The sequence below is a fragment of the Poecilia latipinna genome, unplaced genomic scaffold, assembly GCF_001443285.1.
Source record: "Poecilia latipinna isolate Pla-1442-1.1 unplaced genomic scaffold, P_latipinna-1.0 Scaffold2217, whole genome shotgun sequence".
In the NCBI taxonomy this organism is placed as follows: Eukaryota; Metazoa; Chordata; class Actinopteri; order Cyprinodontiformes; family Poeciliidae; genus Poecilia; species Poecilia latipinna.
The window spans coordinates 73,963-95,806 of NW_015114833.1; the positions used below are offsets into that span (position 1 = coordinate 73,963).

The 21,844-nt window shown below is 41.9% G+C and overlaps 3 protein-coding genes across 3 annotated transcripts; 1 reads left to right on the forward strand and 2 right to left on the reverse strand.

The window, feature by feature from the left end:
• Positions 1-4,327: 4,327 nt before the first annotated feature.
• LOC106936803 (transmembrane protein 151B) lies at positions 4,328-9,760 on the reverse strand. Its single transcript, XM_015018010.1, has 2 exons — positions 9,312-9,760; positions 4,328-6,951 (listed from the first exon to the last, which is right to left on the reverse strand). Exons 1-2 carry the CDS (start codon positions 9,447-9,449, stop codon positions 5,479-5,481), a joined length of 1,611 nt encoding a protein of 536 aa, XP_014873496.1. The 5' UTR covers positions 9,450-9,760; the 3' UTR covers positions 4,328-5,478.
• A 770-nt stretch (positions 9,761-10,530) lies between these two features.
• LOC106936800 (uncharacterized) lies at positions 10,531-12,964 on the forward strand. The gene has a single exon (XM_015018003.1). It carries the CDS (start codon positions 10,610-10,612, stop codon positions 11,636-11,638), a length of 1,029 nt encoding a protein of 342 aa, XP_014873489.1. The 5' UTR covers positions 10,531-10,609; the 3' UTR covers positions 11,639-12,964.
• A 320-nt stretch (positions 12,965-13,284) lies between these two features.
• On the reverse strand, positions 13,285-21,720 carry LOC106936798 (cleavage and polyadenylation specificity factor subunit 3). The gene is made up of 18 exons (XM_015018002.1): positions 21,531-21,720; positions 21,337-21,400; positions 20,223-20,320; positions 19,984-20,112; positions 19,168-19,345; positions 18,995-19,084; positions 18,055-18,205; positions 17,423-17,598; positions 16,953-17,111; positions 15,913-16,059; positions 15,695-15,847; positions 15,512-15,620; positions 14,710-14,808; positions 14,533-14,627; positions 14,374-14,461; positions 13,913-13,979; positions 13,728-13,824; positions 13,285-13,652 (listed from the first exon to the last, which is right to left on the reverse strand). The coding sequence occupies exons 1-18, from the start codon at positions 21,599-21,601 to the stop codon at positions 13,551-13,553; spliced, it is 2,073 nt and encodes a 690-aa protein (XP_014873488.1). The 5' UTR covers positions 21,602-21,720; the 3' UTR covers positions 13,285-13,550.
• Positions 21,721-21,844: the final 124 nt, after the last annotated feature.

The window sequence follows — 21,844 nt, forward strand, 5'->3', positions numbered from 1 at the left end:
TGAAAGTTGCCCCAGGTTGGTGAAAGTTGCCCCAGGTTGGTGAAAGTTGCGCAGATTTAAATCCTGTTTCGGTCCTGCCCTGTTTTATGTTCATAATCATGACATGTGACACTAAAACATCATAACTATTTATTGGTTTGTACTAAAGATCATCAGCTGATTAGATCATCGGTTATGCAGATGAGCCCCTGGTTGCCATGGTCACTGCATGGTGTAAATCACCTTCTGCAGGTAGAAAACATTCTTGAGATAGCAGAACATCCCAGAGGAGGCCAAGGCGTAACCGGGCATGCTCAGACATTCTGATGCCACGCAGCAACGCCAGCGCAGCTGCAAGGCAGCCTGGTGAGGGTTGAAGGTTTGATTCCCTGAGCTAACTGAAGGGATCCTCTGATTGGCAGAGAGCCAGAGGAACCAGGAAGTGACGGTCAGTGTTTACCGCCAGAGCTCCTGGTCCAGGAAGAGACGCTTTCTGTCCGACATCCTTCCCAAACCCAAACATCCTCCACCAGCCAGGAACACGGGGTTCAGGGGCAGCCAGAGAGCCTGGAAAAGCCTGGAGAAGAGGCTGGAAAAGACTGGAAAAGAGGCTGGAAAAGCCTGGAGAAGAGGCTGGGATTTGATTGGATGTTTTCCAGGTTTGGATAAGAAATGGAAACTATTTTCCATTCTGCTGCATCCATCCATCCATCCATCCATCCATCCATCCATCCATCCATCCATCCATCCATCCATCCATCCATCCATCCATGATGTTGTCATTTTTCCGTATTATCCTGATAAAGTCAGAGTTTTGAGCCTCCCCGGCTCCTGTTGGAGCTTTCCTGCTTTCTGTCCCTCGGTGAGGAAGAGGATTAGCCTGGCCTTCCTCTCTCAGTGGGTTGCAGCCAGTATTTAAACAGATGTAACTCTGCTGGGTCAAAATGTGGGGCAGGAAACATGCGATTATCCAACGGCCATCTTTGAAGGGAGCGAGCTTAAAATCACTGATAAATCTCAGAGAACTGACTTCTTATATTTCATATTTTTACGTTTTAATTTGAAAATACACCAAATGTCCCCAGAGACTGACTGTCAGCTGCTGTACCATCGGCCTGTCTTCTTCTCTGGTTCTCACAGCAGGAGGGCATTCCTGCGTAAATCTGCCCTGAGACAGACCTGCAGCCTGCAGGGGCTCTGCCAGGCAGGACGCACAGCTTCCCCCTGCCGCCCATTTTCTCTCTGCTGTCCCACAGCTACGGAGCTACATTAGGGCCATGAAGTTCATTAAAAAGACGAAAAAATCTGAAACGTGCACAAAAAAGATTTGAAGCTGAAAAAAAAATGAAACTAAAAAAATGTGGAACTGAAAAAAGGTTTAAACACTCATAAACCCTGAAACTAAAAATAAATATTTGAAAATGAAAACAACTTTAGACTGAAAAAATCTTCATTCTTAAAAGTAGTTTTGAACATTTTTTCAGTTTAATGTGTTTTTCAGTTTCAAAACTTTTTTCAGTTTAATTTTTGAGTATATATATTTTTTTCAGCTTAATTTTCAGTTTTCTTTTGAAGAAGCTTTCTGGCCCTAAAGTAGCCCCATACCAGCAGCCTGCATCTCAGCCCCGGGGCTGAGCCGAGGTGAAGGTGCGCTGTAAAGAGGTGTTAATGAGACAAGCTGCACTCTCTTCCTGTAGCCGCTTTGGCAGCAGTCCTGCTCTTGGCTCCACACACCTGGAGGATTCCTGAGACCTTCACAGCGATGCAGAACCTCAGCAAGAGCCTGCATGGACCTGCACACTGTCATCAGGCTCCTTCAGTTCCCTGGAAGCTGGTCTGCAGTAGTTTCCAGGGAAACTACTGCAGAGTTTGGTTTCATTCTTTAGAATAAATAACAGCTTTTCCATAATGTCAAATAATTCCTCTCTGAATATAAAACAGTGATTACTGGCCTTTGATTAAGCCATGGATAAGAAATGGACTCATAACTATGATTGGTCTATGTGCAAAACTCAAACTGGTGGTGGCAGCATAATGCTGTGGGATAGCATCCATCCATCCATCCATCCATCCATCCATCCATCCATCCATCCATCTAAACATCCATCCATCCATCTGCTACTTAACCTTGGTCTATCACATAAAATCCAAATAAATTACTTTTCCACAGTAAATTTTACATGAAGAAAATCATAATTGCCCCTTTTAGTTGCCCCTGTTAGTCTATGCTACAAGCAGGACCAGCATGGAACCAGAACCAGGCCCAGAACCTCTAAAGCAGCAGCATGGACCCAGAACCTGGCCCATGCAGGCTGATGAGCGCAGTATGTTCAGAAGCAACACTTACCCAACGCAGAGCTTTCCACCAAACCACATCTCACATTAGCTACTCTCCATTTCATGACCAAGACAAATCTCTGCGACTTACAGAGGAATGCCTCCAATCCACACCCAAACCATGAGTCGCCTGTGAAAAAAAAGTTACAGTGCAAAAGCCCAGGAAGGCTGCAGCGTTTCTGGCAGCCGTGCAGGGCACACAACCACCAAAAGGCTCTGCTGTCATGTCCCACTGCCAAGCCATAATAACAGCAATAAGGTTGGGGAGGCTCGTTAACCTTAATCCAGGAATTATACTGAGGCACCAGGGAGTGGAGGATGTGCTGTTTCGTGAACTTGAACACAGAAGCTGAAATTAAACGTTCACCACAGGAGGGGGAGGCAGGGAGAGCGGTGGTTCATGCAGTTCACACTGAAAATCTCTGCATTCAAACAGCCTGGATCAAACGGCATGCATGCTCAATGTGCAAGTTAAAACAGAGTCTCTGCCTCCCCCTGGTGGCTGTGGTGCGTTACTTCCCTTCTGCTGGTAAAACACGACAGAAGGTCAAATAATCCCCTGAAATATTACAATCAGAAAGGATTAAGATTTATATTATTGCAAGCTGTAATGTCATTTTGAGACTAGTTCTCTCGATATTGAAGCACATATGACACGCATTCATACTATGGGGCGCCGTTGAACTTACACGTTCAAAAATTAACGGCAATAATTTTGGTTATTTAGCACAATATTTATAAAAGAAAAAAAATGGAGGTTAATTTTTTTCACTTATCTTCATTAATTTATAAATGTCAGCTTTATATTTTTATCTTTAGTACTGCACAAAATATTTACCATATTTAGCTAAAATGACTTGCGATTTCCACTGAGCAGCAGTGAAATCGCATATTAGCTAAATAATTGGAAATAGCTAAATAGAGCTGAGTAAATATTTAGCTAGCTTAGCTAATATTTTTAACTTGAAGCTAAATAGTTTGCTTGCTCTCTAAATACTTATTTGTTAACTAAATGATGTTGCTAAATATTTAGTGATCCAATACTTTTGTTTCAACCTAAATATTTAGCTAGTTAAGATACTTTTCGTTGGCCTTTTTGATATAGAAACTTCGTTTTGCTTTTCTATCAGAATCAAAACAAACAAAAAATGCTCTGAATATTCCCGACTGTGAGAATCAACATTATATCTGACATTTGGAATCAAACCAATGAAATAATTTTGATGTGCTTTAACTTAAAATTGATCTTTGTCTTTTCTTGTTTGTTACCTGCTGGCTGCCTCCTCTGCTCCATCCTGTTCACATGGTACCAAGTTTCTGTCTGGAAGTTCTTAGCTTTAGAAAGCTGCTCTTACCTGCCACCTGTCTGGATTTCGATCCTTTAAATCAACAAAACATGAATGCTAAATAATATTAAAATACATTTCCTTTGAAACTCTGATTCATATTTCTGTTTCATCAGAAAACAAATTTGAATGGCTGTCATTGACACTTCATCTGCAGAGGTGGACAGCAGTCAGATTTACTCATTTACTTGAGTAACTTTTTGAAAAAAATAACTTTTGTTTGTGTTTTTATTCCCGTTAAACTAAAAAAAAAACTAACTACAGCTCTGTTCTTTATCCGTCTTGCCTGAACTCGTCTTCTGAATCCTGTTAGCAAATCTCCAGTGACGTTTAGGTCAGCAGTTATAAAACCTTTAGCTTCTCCATCTTAAGTTTGTCTTTTTCTGTGTCCTTTAAGTTTAGGATCAACATTGTTCTGAAAAAAAATTATCCCCTTTTGTAATTCAACTTTTTTATTAAACTTCCCTGCAGAAACGATTGCATTAAATATTAATTTAATCCATCCAAAACCATTCAAACGCTTCTCTCCACACTGCAATTCATGTGTCTAACAGCTCTGGGTCAATTTTTTTTTTTACCTCTGTTAGTCCAAAAATAAGTGAATCAGTGCGAGTTGGTCTGCAAACAAGAAGAAAATTAATAAGAAATGAAATTAATCACTCTGAAACCTTACAAGTCAAAACAACGTGCATAAAAGTTGCAGGAGTGTTTTTAATATTTCCTTAACTTTGTCTGCAGAACAGAGAAAGTTACAAACTGTTGACCTGAACTGAGTCATGCTGATAAAGGAGGATCATGCAGAAAGACACATTAGTGGGACACGAGAGGTTCCTGCGCCTGCAGACATTTCCATGGAGAACAAACCCAGTTGGATGCAGTTCAGCGCTGATCCTCTGTTGATGTAACATTTCAGGGATCCGTGGCTGTCAGAAGTATTCACACCCTCCAACAAGATTTCCTCCAGGATTGTTCTAATTTGATCCATCTTCACTTCAACTCTGACTATTTCTCTGTTCATCAAGAGAAAATTAGTTGCATTTAGTCTGCAGAGAAATTCTTGCTTTAGTTTTCAGGTTTTTTTCAGTAAATGTGATGCATGTCCAACACCCTGCATCTTAAAGAGTAACTAACCCCAAGTCAGCTATTTGTTGCTGATAAACTGTATAAATTGCTAAGGGTGCTATCTGTATGTTTCTATGCAATTTTTCTGACATTTTGGTGAAAATGTATTTAATTCTGCAACATTTTTCCTCAAAACCGTCTCACTGCTGCCCTCGTGGGTTCAACAGCAGCTACTGCAGTCTAATTTTCCTATTGGTTACAACAACAGGAAAATTGTTGTAACCAACAATTGTCACACAAACCCATAAAATTATCACAGTCAGACACGCGCCCTCTGGTGGCGAGTCAGGGGCTGGGACTGATCGGTGCCGTTTCTCAATAAACGCATATCTGATTCCTTTCTAATGTGGATTCAGACTGAAATTGGTCTCCTCTCTGCTCTGACTGTAGATGGCGATGATTTCTTTTTTTCTTTGAATGTTGACAAATGTTTGGTATAAACTTAGCTAGTTTGTTGTCACCATAAAAGTCTTTAAAACACAAGGTACAGTGGCAAAGTCAGTAAGTGGGCAACGGTTCTTTCCCTCGTCTTGGCCACACCCCCTCAGGTCCTCCCTTCATTTGGACAAGCACCATCATTTTTTTTCTTTTTTGGCTCCGCCCACTAAAGTGAATTATTTTTTTATTTGTTTGGGGGCGGGGCTAAGCTTTCACAAAGGAGTTAGTTACACTTTTACTTTTGGGTCCAGTTTCTCTACAACGCTGTCTCCACACATGATGACCCTCTCCTGATGTAATACCGCCTTCTGTCCTCCCCGGACTCAGACCAGTGGACGATGAGAGCTGGGAAGAATCGGGCGTCCCTGTAGGTCGGCGGACTGTCGCTGAGCGCCAGCTGGCTGGAGTCGGACCTGCAGCACTGCTCGTCTAGGCAGCAGGGGTCCGACAAGCTGCTGCTGCGGCTCCTCCACGGAGCCACGGTGCGACGGGAGCCGTACATGCGGCACAGCGACACGTGGGACGTGTCGGAGGAGAGGCGGGACAGCAGCAGCGCCCCGTGGCAGGAGAACCCAGAGGAGCAGCTGGAGCTGGCCACCGTCCTCCTCCTGCCTCCTGTACCGTCGTCCCGGTTCAGGGGCGCTCCGGGGTCCAACAGGAAGCGGGTGGAGGAGGCGGAGGTCGCGGTGTTGGCGCTGATGAGCATGGCCTCCGAGTAGCTGGGGATGAGCTGGCGGTTGCAGCGAATGTGCCACTCCATCTCCGTGCTGTCCAGGGTGTCCACTCTGGGAATGCCGCAGCTAACTTCGTTTAGCGGGGACGGACTGCTGCAGATGTACTCCAACCCAAACAGCTTCTCCACCCTGTAATGGACGTACGCCGTTCGGTACTCGATGAAGACTCTTAGGGGCCAGGAGAGCATGAGCAGCGCCGCCAACCAGAAGGCCACCCGAGACGTGTACCACGGCATCCGGTCAGGGTCAACGCAGGTAATCATGTTGTCCCGGAAGTCCACGTTCCTCAGCTGCATCCCCTCCCGAGCTTCCATGAAGTCGTCCAGACCTTCTGTTTCGGAGAAGAACCGGGACCTCTGGTTGAGGTAGTCGTTCTCTGGGCCGGCCTCCGTGAAGCTGAAGCACTTGGTGAAGCGCAGGCGGGTTGTGGGGTGACCCTCCAGGCCCGTAAGTTCCCGCGACACGTCTTTCATCCCACAGTGGGTGTAGTCGAACTCCCCTTCCGCCACGTGGGTGTTGACCCGCTCGTGGTACACCTGCGTGGTGGTGTAGGCATCCCCATTGCGGTACCTTGTCACCTGCCGCGTCCGTCTGACGAAGTGGTAGCTGATGGCCTTCCACCATATGGACGGCTGTGCCTGCCGCATGCGTAGCACGCGCTCGTACACGCTGTCTACATCCGCTTTGGACTGCAGCTGGTTCCGGGCCATGCAGTGCCAGCACTCCACCATATACAACCCGTAGAGCAGCAACAGGAAGGCCAGCGGGATGTAGACGTACCCGTCCGAGCACGGGCTGTCGTGGTAGATCATGGAGTGTCCGCCGCCCCGCAGGGTGGAGGGGAAGTTGGAGGTGAAGCTGATCTTGGTGACCCTTGTCAGCTGACACCAAGCCAGCGCGGCCAGGCAGCTGATCATGAGGACGGAGAGCAGCAGGCAGCGCCAGTGGGACTCCCGGCAGACGCAGGCACCCAGGGACTGCTGGACCGGACGCTGCTGCAGAGGCAAGAAAAAGACAAACGGGAGCCATGATTAGGAAAAAGCACTTAAAGCGATGAAGCCTGTAAACATGCCAGGGAATCCGTGGCATGCAGCAGAAATGCAAACGACTCCAGCTAGCAGTAAATCACAGCGCAGCTCAACATAAATCAGACCGAAGAAAGTTCAACAGAGTTTAATCAGAGGAGAACATTACTGAGGTTCTCACACACAAAACCCAAAGATTATTTACAGTTTTACTGCACTGAGGCCTCAAGAACCGATAGGGACGAATCTGAAAAGGTTTAAGCAGATAGATGTTAAATCTGGTCAAATAAATGCTGCAAGAAGCAGCTCAAAGATGGAAACTCAACCAAGTTATGCTTTGTAAAGTCAGTGGCTCTTTGTTGTGAAAATAAACCCAAACTTAGCCAGAGGAGACACATTTTTCATTGCATTTTAGGTCTGAACTTTGACTAGACCATTCAAACTATTTTAATGTGTTAATTTCATTTAGTTCATTATATCGATGCAAGTTATCGATTAATGAGTTAATATAAAGTTGATTGATCTTATCGATTAATTAATAAGTGGCCATTTTCTTAAAAACCTGCATTTTCTTTTCTATCAAAATGGCCGACCACTTTTCCATCACATCAAGAGGTAAATCTCTCATAATATACTGAATTTAAAGAAAAACATGTCATCAGTGGTATTAAATATTGACTGGATAAACAGAACATTGTGGTTGTACTGTTGGAATATGAACCTCATTTTTAAAAAAGTAACTGAATTATTTACTTAATTGCATCTCTTGATGTATTTCTAATATTGTATAAAAACGATTTAAGTAGTTAAATGAAAAACATGGAGAATGGCAATTTTTTAATCAATTAATTGTCAATAATTTATTACTGTAGTAATTATTGTTTGCAGCTCTACATAAAACATACATGATGAAGGTTGAGCGCTGTTGGTGTGTTTAAACTGGATGCTCTCTCCGTTTCACATCTTTCTGCTTTATCTGCTTTTTAATTCAACCAGCAGAAACACAAAGCGCCACATTTGCAATAATGTTGAGCAAAGAGACTTTCCCATTCAGCAGAGACTTTGGCAGCAGGCTGTTTAATCAGTAACAGTGAAGCTGAAGATGCAGCAGCCAAACTAAAGTTAGCAGAGTTTACTCTGCGTGCCTCCAGTGGAGACGTTCGTCCACATGACTGCCTCTGGTGAGACACAGTGAGAGGATTTATGGTGACAAGCAGCCATCCACTGCTGCGCTGGGATGTCACCCGCTGCAGCTCCCGCGTCAGTCATTGCAGGAACCACTGAATTTCATCCAGAACTTGTTTCCTTCACACAGAGGGATGGGCTTTTTTATGTTTTTGGTGTAAAAGTTGAAGAAGATCAAATATGTTAGAGTGAAAATGTTTATTTTTTCTAGAATGTGAAACATAAAACAAACCTTCAAAATAAAACTCCTAAAATACACAAGAAAGTGATGTGTCATTACTCAAAGTGTCAAAAATGTAAATCATCGATATGTGATGGAGTGCAGAGCCGGCCTAAGTCATAAGTGCACTAAACCTGCTGCTTAAGGCCTCAAGACCATGAAAGTTTATATTTGTTTACTGAGAAAAAGAATAAAAATAAATTTAATTTAGAGATTTCAGCAGAGATACATTAAATTATTTCAAGTTTAAGATAAATTGAATTTACAAGTTTACTTAGCAAAAGTGCAAACAATAATCCTAATAGTTTGATTGTTTTTTTACCACACTAACAGTCTGTAGCTATAAATTTAAAACCTTAAAATTCCTACACTTTTTACACAAATTGCATTATTTTGTATTTTCAAAAGTCAATTAATGTCTTTAAAAGTGCATTTAATAATTTTTATTTAACAAATTCTGGCAGGAAATGTCACAAAAAAGACAATAAAGCTTTCTAAGTATTTATATACTTCCTTCTCCATATTTAGTTGAAAAATCTTTTGAAATCATTTGATAATTTCTTCTAATTGCTAAGCAACTTATTTTTTTTTTAAATATATATATTTCCTCTGGTATTTATCTTTAGAGATGAGCTTCCGGGTCTCTTTACCATCACCCTAATCTTCAACTCCTTCCACAGATTGTAAATCAGATTAAAGTCAATATTCTGTCCAGTTAAAGTAATATAGTGCACTTATAATATTGCTTTAATTCGGATAAGGGATGGATGGTTTTGAATTAACTTTACAAAATTTAAACTTTGTTAATTTTTAACTATGTTTAAAACACAGAGAGGAAAGAAGAAGAACTTTAAGATGAGGAGGAAATCTGGACATCCAAATAGTTATTCTAGACTTTTCAGGAGAGCAGGAATCATCTGCCTACCACTTCTGGAAGATCGCTGTCTGCAGGTGAGCCTTCCTCCTCCTCTTCTTCCTCAGCAGCACTGGGAACACTGGGCGCTTCTTCCGCGGAGTCCTGGTCAGAGGAGAGCATGCTGCAGCGCTTTGCATGTCCTCTCATGCATCCTGTTTTACCTTCTTCCCTCCGTTTGCATCCTCCTTCCGGGTCCCGGTGCGTCCCGCCTCAGATTCTGGTCCAGCAGACTGCTGCTGCTGCTGCTGATGCTGCGGTGCGGTGCGGGAGTCCCTCGGTGCTCCTGGCTGGCGGGGCGGAGGGGGGCGGGGTTCAGCCGGGAGTTGACCGCAGCAGAGACAGCAGAGGTTCACCATGGTGATGCAGGGCGCGGTCCGATAAAAAGACGCATAAATTAGCACAATAAAACCCAGAACTGGTGTTAGAAATATTGCTGCTCTGAGGGGGGAAAAAGCAAAACAAACTTCCGGTTGAGAAAATGTAATACTGCTGCTACTTCACAATAAAAGCTCACTTTTTTTACTGGTCATCTTCATCCACCGTATTACGATTTTAAAAAGTGTGAACACCTTCACAGTTTATTAAAATGTTAGCTCACTTTATGTGAAGAAATTCAGTGTGTTTGAAATTTTATAAAAGTAGGGCTCTATCTTTTATTGATGACACTGAACTTCAACAATGGCTTTAATAACTTTTACTGATAAACATAATAACCAGGAATAATTACATAGATATAAAAACAAGCGCAGGTTGTAGTAGTAATAAAAAATGTCCATCATCTTTTTGCAAATGTATGTTTATCGTTATTTTAAAATAATCAAAAAGAATAACGTAAATGACATGACTGTTCTTTAAAAGAATAACATCACTTTTGCCAGTAAAAATTTTAAGTTTTTTATTTTTCATGTAACATTTGTGGCTCTAAATGTTTGGATTGTAAAGATTGTCCAATACTTTCAGCTGTGAGGTTGATGGTACACCTTATATAGCAAGAAAAATTGTTTTAAATTTTTAAAATGTGTGAAATTGCTTATAACCACTGTCCCAAATTACCCAAAGACTCTTTTCCTAACTCTAATAATGCTATAGAATAAAAACAAAAGTAAGCAAGAAGGTGGTAGCAATACTTAATCTAGAATTAAATGAATTTTGACTACTTTCAATATAATTAAAATTCATATAATAAAAAATAGTCATTTAATGTACCTGTCATAATGTAATTAATGTTTTGACGTTTCTCCACCTGACCGCTGGGGGCGCTGTGGTTTAAATTCATCCCTTCCTTCAGCCGGTCTCCTCCAGAAAACATGGCGGAGGTTAGGTACTGTGTGGGAAGGGGAGCGTTTGAATTTGGACTTAAAATGTCTAAATCCCAACTTCTGCAGAACCGAATCCGACTCGGAACAAAGGCGGTACACCCTGGTTCTCTGTCGGCTGGGTTTCCGTTTGATGACAATGAAAACTGTGAGCGGAACCGAGCTGGAAGAGGAGCGGAGCGGGCAGCTGCTGCTGGCTGTCGGGACAGTTGTACTAAGGTGAGCCCGCTGCCGGGTGGAGAAACCGGTCCGGAGAAGCGAGACACGCCTAAAAAACGCTGTTTTCTGGAACATAAGAATGATTTATGTTCAAATGAGACTCTGATGGAATTCACTAAGCGGAATGTTCCTCTGTATCGGAGATGTGAGAAGTTGTGGAGGACTTTGTTCCTCTTTCCTCCAAGCCGGACTCTGCATCTGGATCCTGGATCTCCTCCGTTTGTTTTCATCAGGAGCTACAGCGGAAATGGGTCTAGATCTGAGCCGCTGTACAAAACAAAAACCGGCTACTACGATGTCCTAGAAGTCCCAACCACGGCCACCAAAGCCCAGATCAAAACCGCCTACTACAAGCAGTCCTTCGCCTTCCATCCGGACCGGAACCCGGGCAGCGCGGAGGCAACCGACCGCTTCTCGGAGATCAGCGAGGCCTACACGGTACTGGGCGACAAGGTCCTCCGGAAGAAGTACGATCTGGGGCTCCTGAGCCCGTCGGACCTCAGCGGCAGAGGCAAACCCTCCACCGGGGTCTTCACGGGGCGCTCAGCCGAGCAGCAGCCCGGGAGCAGGCGGTCAGTGTCGGGCGCAGAGTTGAGAGACAGGCTGTACGACTTCGATGAGTTCTACAAGGCCCACTACGGAGAGCAGCTGAAGAGGCAGAGAGACGTCCGGCTCCGGAGGGAGGAGAGGCTGAAGAGGGAGGACAACTCCGGAGACACGGAATTTGCCAACATGATGGAGTTCGGAGTTGGGCTGATGGTGCTGTTGGCCGTGGGGATTATAATTAGCATAGGGAAGTGAGGAAAGTTTGGTGGATGGATAAGCTCTTATAGGCTGCTGCTTGTTTTGTGCTTTAAAGCTGCTATATGTAACTTTTAAATAATTATTTAACCATATTTGTTAAAACTCTCACTATGTTGTGACAGTGCAATATGAGACAGATAATCTGTGAAAAGATAAGGCTCTATCAGGAAAAATTGGCACCACAGTAGAGAGAAAGGGGGGAGGGAATGAGCAGCACCACATGGAGGATGATTGGCAGCGCTAAGACCCCCCTTCTTCCTTTGATTAGGAAAAAACAACCAAGTTCCTCTGCTTTCTAGAAACAACCACAGATTATCTGCTTCATTCCATTCTGTATGACAGGCAGTTTCAACAAATGTGTAAAAAAAAAACAAACAAAACATGAACATTACAAACTGCAAACAAAATGACAGTCAGAGATCGACACACCCAGAGCTGGATGATTCAACACTTAGTCTTATACAACCCATGCTTTGATCATTTTGGTTTGATTAGAGTTCATAATATTTCATAATTTACACATTTTTTCACTGGCTAGTTTGGAATGTCTGATATACAATTTATATATATCACCATAAAATGCAGTCAACTCATGTATATTTGATTTATTTTCTCCTATTTCTGTTTAATTTGGTCTATTTGTACTATATAAAATGTGACAGAATGTGAAGCCTGATCAAACCAAAAAAATTTTAGGTACATAACCGGGTTTCCTTGCATTAACTTGATAAATGATTAAAACTCATCAGAGTAAAAGTGGGTACAGAAAGAAATGTGGAGGAAGGATTCAGAACTATTTTGTACCCAATTTTGTCTTTCACAAACACAAAACAACAAAGATATTAGTTGATTTTAAGACAATGGTAATGTAAGAACATATTAATTTATCTCCACATTTCTTTAGTGCATAAAATGTTTATCATTGTAAGATGATCCGTTATTATTTTGCACATTGGTGGAAAAAATGTTGGATTCAGGAACATCAAGTTTTTCACCTAATGGATATTTAAATCTAACTCTGGGAAGTTTGGTGGTTGGGATTCCTGATTTCTCTTTCTGCTCAAGAAATTTCACAGCCACTGGATATTTTATTTCAACTGTTTTTGACTTTTATAAAGTCATGTATCCTTCAGGCTTGTACATTTTATTAAGTATTTATAAAATGGATAAAGCATTGTAAGCACTTTTAAACAGCTCCACTGATCTGAGATCAGGTTGTCATTCTAAGGGAAGTGCCTTTTATTTTTACTGTGAATGTTGAACGTTATATTGTTCCAGAGATTAAAAATTACCCACAAACAGCTCTTTGACGGTGCCTCTCCTTAAAGCAGCCGGGCGACGTCCGTTTATGACGGTGTAAAAGTATTTGTGCCTATAAGAGTTTTGCAAATACAAAACAGTTGTATTTGCAAAACAGTTACAAATCCTTAAATTTCTAAGTACAAGAACACAAATGTATTTTTGTCCATCTTGCATTAGTTCGTATCTTTAGTCTGAAGCTGATTTTTTAGCTTGTTGACTAAATATTTAGGTTCCAACCTAAATAGTTTAAAACTCTGTTTACTGAAATAGTGAAAATGTCTTAAAAATTAATTCCTACTTTTTAAATCTTATTGCAGGCTAAGTAACCCAAATTATTGCTGTTCATTTTTGACTTTATAATCATCTTTTAAATAAAAAATGTTTTAACATGCAGCAAACACCAACCGCTGGTGCAGTTATAAGTTCACAGTCAAACAGGCTAAATCAGTGCATATTTGTAGGGATGACATGAAAACTACAGCAAATCTACACAAATACAGTTAACGTAAAGTGCTTGTACATCAGCTAAAACATGTAAAATCAAGCTTATTCTTCTGTTCTACAGTAGTTCTGTTAAAAGATCCAGTTTCTGGTTGGAGGCCCGTCCTCAGAGGGCCGGGTTCAGGGCGTCGTAGAGCCGCTGCACGGCCAGCTCCACCATCTCTCTGAGGGAGTCGTCCTCCGAGACGTCGTCCTCGCAGTAAACCGACTGCAGAGGGAAAGCAGACTCTAGCTAAACCTGCAGCAAAAGCACCATTCTGTTTCCAACGACCAGCCGTCTCACCCGCGTCTCCAAGCTGATGTGGACCGTCTGTCCGTCCACCGTCACAGAAATGACTTTCCCATCGCTGAAGTCCACACAGTCCTCTCCAAACATGTCCCTAAAGTCAGAGACGGGACAATGCACACTTCAAGACAAACAGCTTTTCCTAAAAATGTCTTCTATTTAAAAGTTAACGTGTCACTCACTGCAGCATGACCTCTAACCGGGTCTGGAAGACATCCATGTCCATGGTGGTGGTCTGCGTCTCCATGACTGGTCATGAAACCAAACGGATCCATGATGGCAGCGCATCAGTTATTTAATGCTTCCACCATTCATAACCAGCAATGCAACAACAATTCTTTATGTGTTTATGCCTGTTTTGTACTGTGTTGACATACATTTTAGCTGAAGCTTCCACTAAATACAGCATCAAGACAGATCTTTAGTTAGCTACCACTAAATACTGTGTTAGCATAGCGCGTTCAGGTCTGAAGAGACTCATGCCCTCTGCTGGCAGGGAGGGAAGATGAAAAAAGAATAAAATAATTGATTGTAATAATTTCTTCTAAATCACAAATTTTTATTATATTTTTAAAGTAAAATCTAATCTGTTTTCAATCATTAACACAGATAAGTAGGAGCCACCACCAGAACAGTGACTCACCTTTCTGAGCCTTTGGGTTGGACTGCACCTCCAGCACCACAGTGGTGACGGCATCAGCAAACATGTCGTTCAGCGGATTGGCTACCCACTGAAAGAGAAAATAAGATACCAGCCATGACTAAAGAGCTTAGTTTATCTGATCTGATCTGACGCTCTCACCTCCAGCACCACCATGCCGACCTCGTGGACCAGAGTGATGCTTTTAAAGATCTTCAGCGTTTTCTTCTCGGTGCCGTCCAGCTCCTCCACGTCCCCTGAGACAGACGGCGAAGACGGATGAAGCTAAAGCGTCTCGCTCAGACTCAGCGGAGCGCCGGCCGAACGCTGGAGGCTGACCTGTCAGGTTCCTCAGGTGGCAGACGAGCAGCGAGTACGGCCCGGTGAACGGGATGGCCTGGTTCTGCTTCACCGTGCTCATGGCCAGCTCTGTGTACGCTGTGGACACGTCGCCATGGAAACAACTCTTCATTTCTGAAATCTCACAATGTCCTCCATGGACTTCCTGCCAGTCTTTAGCTGGACGGGTTCAGTTCTGCTTCAGCTGTCATTTATTTTTAACACATTTAAGGAGTTGACCAGGTCAGCCATGACTCCGCCACCACCGTGCTTCACAGCTGGGATCAGGAACAGTTTCCTGGAATGCCCTACTTGGTTTATGTCAAACCTCTGAATAATTTAGTTTTAGGCTCATTTTTTCAAAAAGAATATTGTTCCTCCACAACTCTGTAACAAAGTATTAGGGTCAGGCTTTTATCGCAATTTGAATTATGATTAAAAAAAAAAGTTATATTACAAAAATAAAGTAATCATAATTCAAAAATAAAGTTGTAAAAATATGAGAATAAAGTAAAGAAACAGTCACAGACTTGCCTAGTTGATAACTCTTGATAACTTTTCAAAGTTTTCTCTCATTAAAATTTTTTTTCTCATAATTTTACGATACTATGTCTTTAATCTTTTTGTATCATAACATTATTATTGGATTTTAAAAAAAAGTTCTTCTCCTGGATGTAATTGTGATAAAAAGCACAAGGACTTTTCTCAGAGTGCTGTATGCAGGCATATTACTGGAAAGTTGAGTGGAAGGAAAAACTGATTTTAAAATGGATACAACAACATATAAGTGTGAGTAACTTACTCGAGAGGTCGGACGGGTTCAGGATGTGGTAATTGAAGTTCTTCTTGACGAGTATGCCGGACACCCTCTGACCCTGAGCACATTTCTTATCAGCCAGGGAACCCATCACCTGTGAGGACAACTTTCAGTTTGACAGGCTCAGCAAAAACGTCAGTAAGCAGCAGCTCAAAGCAAACCCAGAACCTTGGCCAGCTTCTCTCCCCTGAAGTTGAGAGTGACGGCCTCCGTGTTGCGAGGGTTGTGCACCTCGATGTGGACCTGGTCGTTGTCCTCGTACTCCCGGATCAGCGCTGCCTTCAGGCGGGCCATCTCGTTCTGCTCCCCGTGAACCAGAATCTGAGAGCAAACACACACGGAGTCAGAGAAGGACGAGCGAAGCCGGTTTCTACCTGCCAACCCACCACATGAGGCGGCTTGAGGGCCCGGATGAACTCGCTGGTCTGCTGGTAGTCGGTGTGGGCGGAGAAGGAGATGTAGTCCACCGACATCTTGAGCGGCAGCTTCTGACTGGACATGGTGGTGATCTCCTCCGGCTCAGACATGATGTGCTGCAGAGGAAACACGCAAACAGGTCTGTTAAATGTTAATAAACTGATTTTATGCCATAGAATTATAGAATAGATTCTACACATAGATCCCACTGGAGGTGATAAGCCGCCATCCTGGCGTAGCGCCAAGCATAGCGAACCCATGGCATCAAGATCAGTAAAAAGAAAATATGTGGACATTCTTGACTAATGTGTGAGAGCATCATATATGAACAAAATGGCTGCTGTCGGGGTCAACCCATTTGAATGGAAACATGTCAGACGATGTGGATCTCCTGCTGTGACATAGCTCACCACTTAGTGAACACAAAGACTGTGTACAGCTAAAAGCTACATTAGCTAAGCTAACTTTGCTAGTTTGGCAGTAAGTACTACAGTAAATATCACTGCTATTTATCTTAGTATTACACAGAAAATCTTAATCCAGTCATAGTTGGAATGTACTTGTATTGTTTTTAGGTTAGATAGGAACGAGGTGAGAGCTTCTTTTCAGTTTGTGGCTTGTTTATTGTTGTTACAGCAACTACATAGCAACTGCCTATCAAGATGGCTGTCAGGCACAAAGCTCCAGGAACTTCTTCCTTCACACTTCTGGGAACTTTGTAGCTGGCAGCCATCTTGGTAGGTATCTGTACCAACTGCGCCACTGTGCAGCCTCTGTAGGAACTATGAATAAAAAAAACATAAACATAAACTTTATTTTATTTTATTCAGATTTTTGAGACAAACGATTACAAAGTAGAGCATAATTGTTAAGAGGAAGAAAAAAATAATTAATGATAATCTGAAAAGTGCGGCGTGCATTTACATTTCACTCCCTTCCCTCTCTCATGGTCGTAAATAAAATTCTGCAACTGTTTTCTAAGAGGTGATAAATTAAGCTAGCTTCCTACCTTAGCTAGAGTTCCCTCCACACAGTACCCAGCGATGATGACGCCGTTCCTCTTATCGGTGCACCAGCTCTCGAACAGCTCCCTGGAGAGGCCGCTCTGCATCATACCCGGCGACGCCATCACCACGCTGGGGCCGATGTCGTCAAAGTGGTCCATGCTCTGGGACAGGACAGAAACTGGGTCATAACCAGCACTGAAGTAGCAAAGCTTTCTCTGCAGAGTGTCTGCAGGTTCCACCAACTCAATGTAAGACTTTTTAAAAACATTATGGTTGGAATTTATGGTTTCTGTATCACGACAGAAATGTACCAACTTCATCAAACCAACTGGCGATAAAGCAGCACCCATGACAGGCACAAAAAAGCTAGCTAGCTATCAAGGATATGTTAGCGGCTAACTAGTGGTAGCCTCAACTGTCTCAATACATTGAATACATGCAGACATTTTAAGACTGTCGAAGGATCGCCTACCTTCAAATTGCTGATGTGTTTGAACACAAAGGGGTTGTTGATGTTGATTGCTTTGCGGATTTTGTCGTTCATTGCATTGACGTAGGTCTGGTAGACAGCCATGCACTTCTTGGCCAGAGATGAGGCGTAATAGATGGGAATGTCGTGGAGTTCTGGGTGATTCTGCCAGTATTCATCTGGGAAACAAAGCAAACACACATGCAAACGTAATCAATAGTTCAGGACAATGTTTACTCAGATTGTTTCAGAGCAGAATTCAGTTATTACATCAGATATTTTGTTCATGCAAGTTCAATCTAGAATTTGAGCTATTCTGTCTTATGATAAGTAGTTGGTTTAACCTGATAATGTGAGCAAAAATAATACAGACGTGTGTATTTGGTTTAAGGTACAGTACTAATTTTAAACAACTCACGATGCAAGATTAATAAACTATCAGACCTTAAAAAACAAAGTTTAGACAACATTAATGTTGCTAAATCAACTTAATGAACTTCAATTTCTGATTTAAAACTAAAACAATTTTCTAGTTGGTGAACCTTCATTTTCTTCAAATGTTTTACAGTGTAACTGATTGGCTCTGCAGAGTGAAGCAAAGAGGGCCGAGACAACAGCCAGGGGGGATTCCTAACCCAGGATGAGCAGCAGCTCCTGGGCCCGTCCCAAGGCGAACACAGGAATCAAGCAGCGGCCCTCCCGGTTGACGATGTCGTGCACCGTGTTGCAGAAGCGAGCCTCGCGCTCCTCCCTCTTCTCATGGATGTGAGTCCCGTAGGTCGACTCCTGCAGTCAGAGACAAAACCGCTCTGCTTCTGCTTTTAAGACGCTTCAATGTTTCAGATCATCAAACAGTTTCAATATCAAAGAAAACCAGAGTAAATCCAAAAGAATAAAAATAAAAAAATATCCAAACTAACCTGGCGCTCTGTGGAAAAGTAAAACTAAGAACTTATTGTTAACGTGGATTACAGATTTTAAAGGGTTTCCAGGTTAACTTTGACCCTCTCTGCTTTGCAAAATTGGTCCTGTAACTGCATCTAAATCAAATTGAAGTCCACACTTTGACTAGGCCACTCCAAACACTCCCTTTTGTTCTTTCTAGCACTGTCAATCACCCTTGTGTATGCTGTAGGCTGCCATGAATGCTCAGGCTAGTTGGCATGGCCACCGATGATGGTGGACAAACGTTTTTTCTGGAACGGTAATCTGTTTTCTGGCATTAGAACATTTAGCAGCATGTACACGAGCATGATTGAAAACACCAAGACCCGCCTCCTGGCTCTGATTGGTTGTTTTTGACCTAGAGGTGCATTTTTGCACATTGCTATATTAGCCATTGAAGCTATCTGTCACAATTTAGTGACTGTTTTAATAAATATGTAAAAAACATAAATTTGTAAAATACTGCACCTTTAATACATGAAATCTGAAGCTTGTTGTTTGTATTTACTCTGATCTGAAATCTGAAAAATGTGTGACAAAAAAGCAAAAACAGACCAAATCTGTACAAATGACTGTGATTTGTTACAACCTTGGAGTATTATTATGATGTAACAGGGATTGATGTCATACTATGATTAAGATGTCAGGTTTGACGCTCGGGATCTCCGCTGCCATCAGGTGTCTGTCTTCCTGTCTGGAGAAGTCGCCTGTGTACAGCAGCTTCAAAGAGACAAAATGCAACTTGTATATTAAATATTTAATTTTTCACGGCAGCATTTCCACACAGACTGTAGATTATTTACTTTAACTCCAGCTATTTCGATCATGAACATGGCCGCTCCCAGCACATGACCAGCATGGTAGCACCAGAACTTGATCCCAGCCACTTCCTTCACCTCATGGAAGTTGATGGTCTCGATTTTATCCATGCTGTCCTCCAGGTCGGTCTCAGTGTACAGCATGTCATCTGCAGAGATGTTACTGCAAATAAAACAATAAAAAAAACCATGATTTTTAATCTTCAGCCACTTCAAAATAAGAGCATGAACATAACCGTCTAGCTACTCAACAACAAAACTTCAACATAGATGTTAAGCTTTATCCAACAGAAAGTTTACAGAACAGTAAAGTGAATTAGAGCTTTGAAATTTATCTAGGAAAACTAATCTTGAGGAAGCAAACTGTGCTAAATGTTTTCTAAACTAGCAAAAATGCTAAGTGCTAAACGGAAAATTCGCTGTAGCAACTGGGACACATCCAACCCAAAGCACTGGAGTTTCAGAGATGATGGGAAGATGAACAGAAATACATCCAGGACAATCCAGGAACAAAATCTGCTAGCAGCTGCAGAAAATCTGAGACTGGGATGAACTGTTCATATTTTTCTCTATAGAAATAAAAACCTTGCATTTTTTATCCACTGGTTTATGTTAATCCAGTACATAAAATCCAGTGAGGACCTGAATATATCTGATAATCAGGGGCAAGACTTGAAAAATAAATGTTCACAGACGGTCTCCATCCAATCCAGAATGGGTAAAATTTAAATCTGCAGACGTGTAAACGTGGTGAATGCCTTTGCAAAATGTAACATGTTAGCATAGCATGGCCGTTCCCACCTGACTTTGACGTAGTCTGACAGCAGCCAGCGGTAGATGGCCTTGGTGGCGTGCGTCATGAATGTCCGCCCCTTAAAGCTGGTTTTCTGGAGGAACCAGGGCAGAGCCCCGCAGTGATCCAAGTGAAAACTGATGACAGGACATGACTGTCAACTTCAGATTATAACATGTGTAGGGAAATGTCAAGAATTTATTACTGTTAAATAGTTAAATAGTAAAATAGCGAAGGGAAGACTCACTGGCTGATGAGGAGGAGGTCGATCTCCGCGGGGTCGATCAGGTCGATATAGGGAAGAGCATCCATTCCCTCCAAACCCGGATGGATGCCGCAGTCCAGCTGATAAACACAAACAATCCTCTATTTATAATCTAAACACCACGATGTGCTCAGTCCTGTTTGGAGGAAGATTATCTTTGCATCTTCAGATTTAATGCCTTGAAATTGGGGCTTTGTCTCTTTAAGAAGCTCCTGTTCTTTCTGAAACTCCGCCTTCAGGAAGTCGTCACAACATGGCTCCTCTATTAACCCTTTAGCAACATTTTTAACAGCGTTGCTCTGAGAAGTGGCTCGTGTAATGAGCTAATAGCTGCTGGCTAGTCTGAAGGAGCTGAGGGGGGGGGAGCTGCGCCTTGAAGGCGGAGCTATGTCCATCCAGTTGTTTTGTTCTGCTGAATGGTTGCCATGGAGATTAAATGATTTCTCAAAGGCAACACTTGACATATGTTTTTAATGAAGGAATAACATTATATATAATGTATTACATTTATATAAAGCTTTACATCATGTAATTACATGATGAAAAGATCAAAAAAGTGAATTTTACATGATTCTGCCCCTTTGAAGGACGTGTGAATACTTTTACAAGACAACCAAAATAGCTCTTTGAGGTTATGATTATATAAAACCGTCTTAAATGAGTTTCTGCCACCATCAAAGACTCTGAAGATATTAGGATGATCTGGGTTATAAGATTTAATATCCTTCTTTAATAAAATATTTTAAATTTGAACTGAAACATGCAGGACAGTGAGGATCTCTGACCACTAGAGGGCAGCACTGATCGTGAAAACAGAAAAATTTACGTTATGCTTCATAAATAGCATCTCATATTAGGAAGACTCGGGGAAATAACGTGATTTTAATTTAACATTATTTTCTAGACACGTGTTTTCATCAAGCTCCAGATTATAAATGCTTCTGAAAAAAGCATAAAGATCCCATTACAATTAAAACAAATGATTATTTTCTCAATTTGAAATGAATCTTTATATGTCAACTTTTTAAAATTTCCTCAGCATTTCATCTGCTTGTTATTACAAATAAAAGGGAAACCAGCAGCTTCTGATATTTACCATAATTTTCCTCCCTTTGAACTCCAGGATTATACAAGATCTCCCAACCTCCTGCCCAGCGCCACTGCAACATGACGAAAAAACAAATAATATGTAACATCATAATCTAACATTTTCAAACGATTTTATTTAGGAAATGATAAAAAGCTAAATCAGGTTGTAAGAAATAAACAAATTAAATAATTTTAACTCACAGAGGACGGATGAGGAGCTGGTCGCTTTCCTCAGCAGGGATCACCATGTCTGCTTTTCGCTTCGACGCCATAACGCTTCAATTATTAGGCTTACGTACGTTAAATTACACAATAATACAAATTAAATCGGTATACTGGGGTAATAATAAATGAACAGTGCGGCTCAGGGTCCGTCTGGAAACATCACTTTCTTGAAAACAGTTCCGTAAAATGTCAGCATCACGTTTACATGTAAAAATTATGTTATTCTTGTTAGAAATATTTCCTTAGCGTATAAATATCGCATTAATATAAATTGTAGTAGTTTTAATGTT